Consider the following 12303-nt stretch of genomic DNA (forward strand, 5'->3'; position numbering starts at 1 on the left):
CTGTCAGCATGGAACCCTTTTTGGATCCTATGTCCGCCACCCCCACCCCCGGCCTTTCCCCTGCTTGTGCTCTCTCTCGCTCTCTCTCACTCTCTCTCTCAAAAATAAATGGAACAAAAATAAATTTTAAAAAATAAAATCATTGTCTTGTTCCATTTTCTTCATTAAAGTTTAGTTCAGTCTTTAACATGTCTCCAGATTCACTTTATTTCCTCAAATAAAGAAAAAAGTTTAAGATACAGAATAAAATTATGGTGTGCCATGTCTTCCAAAGTAAGCTGAATGTTACATGGTTTATTTTACTAGCAATAGATAAAATATCGTTCAAAATAATGAATTTATTTTATGTACATTTTACTGTAAATTTTTCTTTCTCTTAATTTCCATAAATATCTTAGCCATCTTTGAAAAATTAAATGAGGCACATATGTATTCATTACATTTACTTACTTTAATAATAAACTACCAAGATTATTTTGTATAGAGGTGATTAAAAACCTTAATATGAAAAGATAATCTGTTTAATTTGCTTCATTAATAAACCATTTTTTTTAATTTCTTAATTGTTATACTGTAAAAATAGAGAATTTAACAATAGAGAATTACATTTTGATCTGATATCTTTATTTTTTCCCATTTCAGATACCATACAAAATGGCAGATACATTTTATATACATTTTCAGTTTCTAATGTAAGTATTTTCCTTGGATACACAGCTAAACATGTATCTTGTTAATGTCTGGGTTAGGCCTTTATCATGGAATTTTTTTTGAAAAGATGTTTACATTTACCTCCGAATTTCAATAGAAATAAATGAAAATACATTGTTAAATTTTTAAATTTAAATCGTTAAACTATAAATACATTTTTACCTTAAATTTTAGTATTTATATGTAATGTGATGATGAAATTGATGCACAAGAAATCTTCAGACATCTTAAAGTTCTATGTCTGGTTTAAGCAACATGACCTAGAAAAATAATGTCAACATATTTGAAAAGGTTTTAATATACCAGTCACAGCAATAATTGTCATGGATTTTGAGTGAAGGTGAAAAATCTATGTACAAAGCTAAAATTTGAATATTTAATAGCAATTCTGTTTTAGATGTTGGTTTTCTTCTTACATTCTTTGTGGCTAAAGCTGTTATTCTTCATCAACATTACACTTAGAATGAGAAGAGACATATATTAATTGCATCATGGCTAATTTAGGTTATGTCTGAAAATAAATTTTATAGCATGTGTACAAAAAATGAAAAGAGTTATTAATGAGTGTATTTATATCTGCTACGTGGATGTGGAGAACTGAAGGGAATGGAGGGATAGAAGATTTGTTCTTTTTCTGTTTCACACTTGTATACTTGTATTGTTATTTCAGGTTTGTATGCAGTGAACTTCTACTTAATTTACACTATTATATACTTCTTTTCAGAACAAATTAGATATGATATGCACACATTCATCATACCAGGAAGGAAACACATTAGCATTTGAGACTATTAAAATCCTTGGGTTGATAGATCCTGTTATACAAGTCACAGTGGTGGAAGATAATCAGCCAATGAAAGCTCACTACAATTTTACTTATACAGCTTCCAACCAGGTAAATTAAATGTTTAAAAATATTTGAGCTGTTACATATTCTCACCTTTAACATAACTTAGCCATTCAGTCTCTTGGTTTTGTGATTTTTTTTTCTTCACAACATTACTTTCTTTCCCTTTTGCTACCAATATTCCATTTTAGATCATTCTAATTTATATTTAGATATCAACATTAAAGGGGCTCTTTGCTCTACTTCTCTTTATTTCACTGTATCTTGGATATCACTTACGTATACTTTCATAATATTTTTTCACGCCATTTTCCTACCCTGAACTCTAACTTTCTAATCTGTTGCATACAGTAAAGGTTCTAAATGTTTTAGCTTTGCATTTAATACTCTTTAAGATATTGATTTATCTATAATAAATCACTCTCTATGCTTCTTCTTTCATGAATCTTCACTGTCCTTGATATATCTTGTAGCTTTTTCATCAAATTTTTGTTTACACTCTCCCCTTTAGGTGCAGTTGTAATTTTTGTCTGTCTTAAGATATATACTAGAGGGACACTAGCCTGGCTCAGTCAGTGGAGCATGTGACTCTGGATTTTGGAGTTGTAAGTTCGAGCCCCACATTGGATGTACATCTTAAGATGTATTCTAGACAGAGAAAGGGAGTCATAGGATGGGCTAAAATTCTAGCCCTGTAATCTTTGCATTTAAGCATATCAAATTAATCCCTTTTTATCACAGCTTCCTCATCTGTAAAATGTAGTATTTGAATCATAATGTTGCTTTGGGTAATCAAGTACTGCATTTAAAATGTAGGCCATAATAACTTAAAACATCAAAGTGATTTTATTGGTATTTGTTTTTCCACCATTCATATAAATCTTAAATTATTGGTAATATCAGCATAAGTTCTAAATTATTTGAGATAAAGAACATTTTCTTAGAGTAATTTTTTTCCTACTCTGGCCCAGAATTTCTCACTTGGCAATTTTCATAAAAATATGTACTTGTTAATTATTTTTATTTAGTAAATATACTATAATTTATATATCCCTAAAACCATAAAAATTAATTAATATAAATTAAATAATACAAGGCTATTGAGAACTTTAGGACTCTAGCAAAGATTATCAAAACTCATTTTATTTGGGGGCACCTGAGTGGCTCAGTCAGTTAAGCGTCTGACTTTGGCTCAGGTCATGATCTCCCGGTTTGTCGGTTCAAGTCCCTGTCAGACTCTGTGCTGACAGCTCATATCCTGGAGCCTGCTTCTGATTCTGTGTCTCCTCTCTCTCTGCCCCTCCCCTGCTCATGCTCTGTCTCTCAAACATAAATAAACTTAAAAAATTTTTTTAATAATTTTATGTTTTTTGCGATCTCAGTTTATATCTGTGTCTATATTTATGCTTATGTAAGATTTGCACGGACTTAATAGATACACCTTCCTAATTCTGCTGTACTTAGATTGATCTTTATGTGAATTTTCATTCATGCATGTAGAGTCATGAGGGTAAGTTGATATCATAAAGTAAGCTATGCAGATGGAAGTCTGGGATAAATTTTTCCAATATTATTCTCAAGGTATACAGACAATAAAAAAATAACTTGCAATATCCTAACAATAGAAACAATTATGTATTATTATATGTATGTATGTATGTAATTATTCTCTTTTTTTTTCTTTTTTGCATCATGTCATGTTATGTCCCATCTAACTCATCCATCAAATATGTAGGCAGTTACTCAAATTAGAGACAGAATTGAAGAAATAAATATTTCCCTCCTCTGACTCTGGGAGCCTCCATATCAACCTAAGTGGTTAACTTTTCCCACCCTTTTTCTTTCTTGAAGGAACTAACATTTATTTCATACCTAGTAATCCCCAGGAATTGTATTAGATGCTTTAAATTACATTTGCCATTCAGTTTGTATAGCAATCCCTTTAGTAGGGTCCATCATCCCCATTTTACAAAGGGAGGAAATTGAGGATAATACAGGATAGACAATTTTCCCCAAGACTCATAAGCCTTAAATGGCAGAATTGAGAATTGAATTCATTTAGCAATAATGCTTTTCATTAGTATTCTACCTCATAGTTCCTATTTTAAGTTTTCTAGCCCTTTCAATAGCACGACATGTTTTCTCCTTCTTTTCTTTTCCTTAAGGATTCTATTAAAAATATGAATGATTTAATTTAAAGAATTGCTGTGGTTGATACATTTTATAAATGTTAAGTATTTTTAAATTGTCCAGTGCTCACAAATATTCTTTAATGTTTCTTTGTCTTCAAAGAGTCTCTTAATTTATAGTCTCAAGTTTAACCTGGGAAGAAACTTTACCGTTCAATGGAGTCAAAAATTCTCAGAAAATGAAAGGTTTACTTGTTATCCAGATGCAGACATTGCAACTAGAGAAAAGTGTGAAGAACGTGGCTGTTTATGGGAAATGGTACTAAGAATTTTAATTATGATTCATAACATGGCTTTTATATAAACATCTCAATGTAAACACTATGTATTATAATCTTAATTCTACAGCATATGAACTAAATTCATCTAGAGAGGCATTTGGAATTTGAAATTAGGACTTCTTATAGGCAATTTCTTTTAATCTTAATTCTCCAAAGACATACTTTAGTAAATACGAGACTAAATGAATGTGTAAGTTGCTTTCCAGGCACTTTGGATAGTGTGCCTTGCTTTACTTAATAAAGTATGCCCATTTTACTTAATAAAATAGTACTCTATTTCTTGAACTCTTCTTAAGTGTTGGCTGTGGCTGACCAGCTTAATTGACTAAGATATTATGCCAGTAAGAGACAGGCTTTCAAAAGCATTGTCTCAAGTTATTAAAACTTCTCAAATTATTGGGTTGGTTGTAGCAGTTCCACTAGGGGTAATTTCTAGCCAGTTGTTTTGGTCATCCATTCAACCGAATGATGATTTGGTTAAACAAGACATAATTTATTTGTCTTTTACAAAAAAAGAGTCCCAGTCCTAATATACTGGCCTCCCAAGGTCATCAGTGTCTCATATTTATCATTTATTTTTTTATCCTCAAGACTGTATTATGTCTTCCGCCATCATGTATGCATTCCAAGGCCAAAGGAGGGAGGGCTAAGGATATCTTATTTTAATCAGCATATTCCCTTTTCTTTTAGAGGGTCTTGGGGGTCATATACAATTTCCTCAAAAGAGATAGGGATGCAGATGGGCATGTTGCTTCTCCCAGATGTATAATAATATAATTAATAAGAAAGATGGGAGAATGGACTATTGTAAGGTAACTAGCCCATCATGCCACAATTTATCATTGTTTTTCTTAGGTCCTAGCTTCCACCCCTATATAACAGTAGTAGCTTTGATCTTTGGCCACAGCCCCTATTCAAATACTGGTCAGTATGTAATTGACCTGTACAAGGACCAGTCATGAAATATGGGATGGTACAGTTTCATTATAAGTAAAAGAAAAAAACCTTTAAGAACAGACCTTTCTGAGGGTTGTTGTAGAGCCATCTTACATACAAAAGACAATAGTCAATATGAAGATTGAGAACAAGCATGGAATAAAAATTTATGAGTAATATACTTAATTTTGCAAAGATCACAGAATCATTTTATTTTCTGTTGAAAAGCTATGACATTTGATCCTTTTCCTCTACTGGGTCTATCTTTAGAGTCAAAATATTAATTATTCTATTTATCATTTAGTATATAGTATTTATTTGGGTCGCATAATAGATATTTTCTGCTGTGATTACAATTTAATTTTAGCATTAAATAATAAAATTTACAAATTACGCATCAGGTGATTAAACATATCTACCTTATTGTTTTGAAGAGTCTAATATTATAATGCTTATGATTTCTGGCAATTAACCTGTATTGTGTTTTTAGCCTACCTTTAGATCCCAAGCACCTAGCTGTTACTTTCCTAGACAACACAACCCTTATTTAGTCAGTACAACTCAATATTCATCAATGGGTATAACAGCTGACCTCCAGCTGAATACTGCAAGTGCTCGAATAAAGCTACCTTCTGAACCCATCCCAACACTTCGTGTGGAAGTGAAATATCACAAAAATGATATGCTGCAGTTTAAGGTATGTTTGATATAAACTATCCCAATGCAAGACTCATCTCTTAAGACAAGATATTCTAAATAGATGGATACTTGCATTTTTAATGTAATATTAAGGACTATTAATTGAGTTGTAGATGTTTTGATTTTATAAAAACAATTTCTTTTCCAATACAGCTTCTTATTTTTGCAAATTTGTGAATAATTAAACAAGTAGTGGTGATTTAAAAATTTCAAATTCTTGCTAAATACATATGTTACTTAGAATCAGATTATGACGATAGTCCCATTGGGATAAATAAAACAGAAAAAAAAGAAACAAAACGGGATATTTACTATTTCCATTATTTTTAAACAGTGACCTGAATTTTCTGACCAATACAGTAAGACATTTAAAAAAAAAGTCTTTCAACAGGTACACTTAGCAGTTTTTTTTTTAATTGAAGTACAGCTGACACACAATGTTACATTTGTTTCAGGTGTATAAGATATTGATTTCACAAATGCATACATTATGCTGTGTTCACCATGAGTATAGCTACCATCTGTCACCATAGAACTTTATTACAGTACCATTGACTATGTTTCCTATGCTGCGCCTTTCATCCCTGTGATGTATTCATTCCGTAGCTGGAAGCCTGTATCTCCCACTCCTCTTCACCCACTTGCCCATGTCCCCATCCCTTCCCCTCTGGCAACTATCGGTTTGTTCTCATTATTTTTTGCTTAAGAGCTCCAAAGGAATCCATTAAGAAAACTATTAAAAATGACAAGAAAATCAAAAAGACTAGTTGTAAAATAATATCTCAAAAAAATGTTTTGGTGTATTCTGTTATTCACCATTTAGAAATTGAAATAAAGGCAAGTCCCAATGGCAAAATCGAATGAGAAAAACAATTAAAAAAAACACAAAGAATATATCAAAAATCATAGGAGTAAATTGACTTTATAAGAAAAAAACGTAAAAAGTATTGAGGTATTAAATAAATACATTAAAAAATAAACAAAAAATCCTAATTAAGACTATTTTTTAAATTAATTTTCTTTAAGTTCATCTGGAAAAATAAACATATAATAATGGCAATAGTTAAAACTCAAAAAAAGAGGAGATGATATAGAATTTGCAGAATTAAAACAGTATGAATTCGGAGCACCTGGGTGGCTCAGTTGGTTAAGTTTCTGACTCTTGATTTCATTTCAGGTCATGATCTCATGGTTTGTGATTTCAAACCCCATATTGGGCTCTGCGCTGACAGCATGGAGCCTGCTTGGGATTCTGTCTTCCTCTCTCTCTGCCCCACCCCTGCTTGCTCTCTATTTTTCTTTCAAACTTTAAAAAAATAAATGAATGAAATAAAAAATAAATGATTTTATTTTAACATAAAATAATATTAGAGTACACATTTTGGTTAGAATATTAATTAGCACACTAATTCTGGAAAACAGATATCAAAGACCTTACAAATTTTAGTAAAGTCTGTCTGATCTAACACTATCACTTCTAAGAAATCTACTGAGGAAATAAAGACATGAGTAAACAAATTACCATTACCATTCATTGCCCAATCAAACATGTGACCAAAAACATTGAAACAAATTCTGTGTCTAACCATGAAGTGGTAAATAATTTTGTGTAACCATATAAGAGAATATTTAACTCTAAAAATTTGTTTTTGAAGATTTCTCATAGTATGAAAAATGAATTATAAAACATTAAAAAATGATAAAATGCAATTCATAATTTGATCCCATTACATATATATATGTGTATATAGATTTCTGTATAGATATATGGGTCATGGATGCAGAATTAAGAATTATATAAATAAGAATTCTAATATCTTGTTTCAGCAATTATTTAAGTTATATAATGATTATTTGCATGGTATTTCAGCAATATGAGCAAAACATTTATTTTCATTATTTCTCTGCAATAGATTTATGATCCCCAAAATAAGAGATATGAAGTTCCAGTACCTTTAAACATTCCAGCCATGCCAACAAGTACTTATGAAAATAGACTTTATGATGCTGAAATCAAGGAAAATCCTTTTGGCATCCAGATTCGAAGGAGAAGCACAGGAAGAGTTATGTAAGTGATTGAATTATTTGACATGAGGAATATTTTGATTGTAGAATGGAGGGGGTAAGATTATTTTCACTGTGCTAGAGTATCATCACATTAAAAAATAGTTTCAGTTCTATTAAGTCACTTGCCCTGTTTCAATATTAAAAAACATTTTTTTAATGTTTATTTGGGGAAGGGGCAGAGAGAGAAAGGGAGACAGAGGATCCGAAGTGGGCTCCCACTGACAGCAGGGAGCCTGATGCTGGGCTCAGACTCCTAAACCATAAGATCATGACGTGAGCTGAAGTCAAAGTTGGATGCTTAACCCACTGAGTCACTCAGGCACCTGTTTTAACATTTTAAAACTAAATAATTATCACACTCGTGGGACTATCATTAAGATTTGGAAAATTTCATCTACATTTTGCATATGATTGATTTAATTATTATCACAGTCATTCAACTAATCAGGTTGGAAACCAAAACCAAGGCTCCTCTTGGGAAGTATGAATGTTGTAAAATAAGTTAGGTGGAAATGTGTTATGTAAATATTTAATTAGAAATTAATTGAAATTGAAGTTTATTAGTTCTGGAATCTGATAGAGTTAATACTATCTCTGCCAGGTATTGATGAAAAGAAATTATGATACATACATCTCTCTATATTTATGAATAAATTATTTATGAATGAGTAATTATATGAATTAACAAGTTTATGTAAAAAACATTTTACTTTAGTAAAAATAAGAGGTTTGTAGACAAACCATAGTATACTAAAAGACAGTTTATGTAATTTTAGCCTGCCTGTCATTTTTTAGAAGATGTTGTCAGAAATTGTCAGGATGGATACAGATAATGAAGAAAAGTATGTCTGTACTGTTTTAAAAATTCTGTTGGTATGATAATATTTTTGTTTCAAAGGATAAGTGAAGTCATTTTGTAAAAAATTTCTGGTACAATGGCATTATTTATTTTTATTTAGGAAACATTATTTTTAGTTAATACTTTTCCAAAATCATTAATATAGAAATTTAAATATGTCTCAAATTCTTTATAATTCTTATGTTTGTTTTTCCTGCCAACTTTTATCTCTTTTCTTCCACCTTTATGCTTTTACAAATGACTAGAAAGATGATACATTCTCTTTGATACATTTCTTTTTAAACAATAATTTTTATAAATACAAAATGAAATTTTTCATCGTATTTGTATTTTGTATTTGTATTTTGGAGAAATTACGGAGAGCTTGGAATTAAAATACCCATCATGCCTTATAGTTTATTTTGATTTTGATTTCATTTTATTCTATATGTAGCAAAAATTTACAGAGGACTTTCAGTTTCTAGGACATATATTACTTCTGGGTCATATATTATTTATAACTTTATATTAATTTTATTTTAAAAAGAATTTATATCTAAAGATAAATGTATAATCATATTTTTCATATAGTTTATTTTATTAATAATGCTGAAAAAATGAAACCTATGTTAGATATTTTTTAACCTAGTCAAAAGAAAAATGTATTGCGATAATTATTTTCATATTTGAGTACAATAAGGTATATAGAGAAAAATATTATTTGTTTTCATATCACATAAGAGTTACCATTATTATTTTTGATACTATTTTCGATATATTTATTGGATTTGAATTGTTTTCTTTTCAGTTGGGATTCTCACCTGCCTGGATTTGCTTTTAATAACCAGTTTATTCAAATATCTACTCGCCTGCCATCAGAATATATATATGGTTTTGGGGAAGTGGAACACAGAGCATTTAAGAGAGACCTGAACTGGCATACTTGGGGAATGTTCACAAGAGACCAACCCCCTGGTGTAGGTACCAGTATTTGACTACTCCATGAAGCAACTAAGACCACGGTTAGGACAGCCACTTCTCTGTAGGCCTAGACTCAGCATTAAAATTATAACAAGGGGGCTGGAGATCTCTAGACCTGCTATAGAGATTTAAAATAAACAGACAAACAAACAAGCCACTATCAAGTACAGGTGAAAGCACAGGATTGGATAGATACCATCACTGATTACAGTGAAAAGGGAGATTGTGACCCCATTCTTTACCTTCTTAATTGCATAGAAAGAATATTCAAACTCAGAATCCCCTGCCAGGTCTACTTTTACTCTAGCTTTTAGAAATAACTGACTAGGGTTCTCCTAGAATTTATTTATTTATTTATTTTTTTACTGCTTTGATATTGATTTAATGGTAACTTTTTCCTTAATGATACCCAGCTATAGTTGTGTATGTTAGGGGGCCATACTACTAGTTACATCTTTAGAAAATGCTTTTATATGCTCATGTCACTTTTTGCTATGTTTTGTCTTATTAATGGAATACATTTCATGAATATTTCATGCATTGCACAATTAATATTAACTATAATTATTCTAAGCATATCATAAAAAACAATTTTAATAAAAATACTAGCTCATTTCTATTTTTCACGTATGATGTGAATCTAAAGCATGTATTCAATAGGAGATTATAAATGTGTATACTATTGCAACTACTTTTTATTGTTAGGTGCTCAAACAATTTTTATTTGTATCATAATAGTTCAAGCTTAAGTTATGAAGGCTGTTTTTAATTTATATTGATTTGAAAGAATATGTTTTACAAAATATATTTCTTTAAAAACTATTCAACATTAGTATTGACATTAATAAGTTAATATAATCTTGATTCTCAATATATGAATTTACTTTCACATGCTAATTAATTAGTGGGATACATATGGGTCAAAGATGTCAGCTTGAATAGGGATCATCAACTTAAAAGTTTTGTGAGTTTTGATAAGTCATTTTATAACCCTGAGTATAGATTTTTTATTCAGGAAAGACCTAGGTAAAAATTAAAGTAAATGTTGTATACACTATTACATAAACAAGATATTATCATTTAAAATACTATCATATAATATTATATAAACTTAGATATCTTGTAATCATTTCTTAGAAATTTTATTTTTGAGAAAGAAGTGCCAATTTATAAATAAATTAAGACATATGACCTGTGGAAAGAAACCCAACTACACCAATACCAATTTTTTATATCAATTAATGTATTTGTGCATGTTACAAATTTATATATTCATTTGCATGCTCTGAAGCAGTACAGGTTTGAATAGTAAAGCAATTATTTTTCTAAAGGAGATATATTTATTTTAGTACGTATAGTTTTGTGTACAAAAAGGAACCTTTAAATTCTTATAAGCTCAATCTTATAATGAATTTAAATATTACCTTGACAAAATTCATATGCTATTGCTATTTAAGCACTATATATTATGTTTATTTTTCTTATTTTAGTATAAACTTAATTCCTATGGATTTCATCCATATTACATGGCTCTGGAAGATGAAGGCTATGCTCATGGAGTTCTCTTACTTAACAGCAATGGAATGGGTAAAACAATCATTTGTTGAATTTCTTACATTTTATGTGATTCTCTAATAATCTAATTAACATATATATATCCACACTTATATATATATATATATATATGTGTAATTATATTTTTTGATTTTCAGATGTTACTTTTCAGCCAACTCCTGCTCTAACTTACCGCATAATTGGAGGAATCTTGGATTTCTATATGTTTTGGGGTCCAACTCCGGAAGTTGCAACAAAGCAATACCATGAAGTATGATTGTACATTTTTTTTAATGTTTATTTATTTTTGAGAGAGAGACAGATTGTGAGTGGGGAGAGGCAGAGAGAGAGGGAGACACCAAATCTGAAGCAAGCTCCAGGCTCTGAGCTGTCAGAACAGAGCTCTGTGCAGGGCTTGAACCCACGAACTGTCAGATCATGACCTGAGCGGAAGTTGGACACTTAACCAACTGAGCCACCCAGGCGCCCCAGTATGATTGTACATTTTGTAAAAACCACAAAGTTTTCTCTGTAATATATTGTAACTCTCTTAGTTCACAAATAACGTTGTTGTTTTTTTTCCCCAAAGGTAATTGGCCGACCAGTCATGCCACCTTACTGGGCTTTGGGATTTCAATTATGTCGTTATGGGTACAGAAATACTTCAGAGGTTCAGCAAGTATATAACGATATGGTGGCCGCTCAGATCCCTTATGTATGTATATCAGTTTTTACAATAATGTTAAATGTGTCATCTATAAAAGCAAACTGAAATAAATATGTATACTTTAAAATTATTTTAAGCATTTGGCAATAATAAATGCTTAGTTTTTCATAGTACCTAAAGAATTGGTCATGAGATTTTTATACAATGTTTTTATTAGATTGATAAAGGAAAAGGGATAATAACATTCCTCCCCGCCCCCTTCTTTCTAGTTCCATGATTGTGAGTTGTACTAAACAAGTGACTGTGCACTTGGTTTTCTCTAATAAACTTTGGGTGCCATAAGTAATCAGGTGTATTCCCCATATTTTCTTTATATGAGAATAAGAGTTCACAGAAACCTACTTCATCAACTGATGTGACAAATTACAGAGAAGAAAGTGGAGATAAAACTGAGTGATTTTTGCCCTGCAATAGGTGATAGTTGTAATGTTGGAACTTAGAATTTGAACACTTGCAAAATATCCTCTTCCCTC

General features: G+C 30.7%; 1 protein-coding gene across 1 annotated transcript in view; it reads left to right on the plus strand.

Annotated features, from left to right (window-relative positions):
• Positions 1–12303, plus strand: part of SI (sucrase-isomaltase) — a 99779-nt gene that overhangs the window by 46415 nt on the left and 41061 nt on the right. The window contains exons 22-30 of the mRNA XM_049628599.1: positions 643–692; positions 1436–1606; positions 3851–4006; positions 5455–5661; positions 7577–7731; positions 9377–9545; positions 11040–11136; positions 11262–11374; positions 11693–11818. Coding sequence (XP_049484556.1) covers positions 643–692; positions 1436–1606; positions 3851–4006; positions 5455–5661; positions 7577–7731; positions 9377–9545; positions 11040–11136; positions 11262–11374; positions 11693–11818 — 1244 coding nt within the window. The remainder of the gene's footprint in view (positions 1–642; positions 693–1435; positions 1607–3850; positions 4007–5454; positions 5662–7576; positions 7732–9376; positions 9546–11039; positions 11137–11261; positions 11375–11692; positions 11819–12303) is intronic.

Source organism: Panthera uncia, chromosome C2 (genome assembly GCF_023721935.1).
Source record: "Panthera uncia isolate 11264 chromosome C2, Puncia_PCG_1.0, whole genome shotgun sequence".
NCBI classification, from domain to species: Eukaryota; Metazoa; Chordata; class Mammalia; order Carnivora; family Felidae; genus Panthera; species Panthera uncia.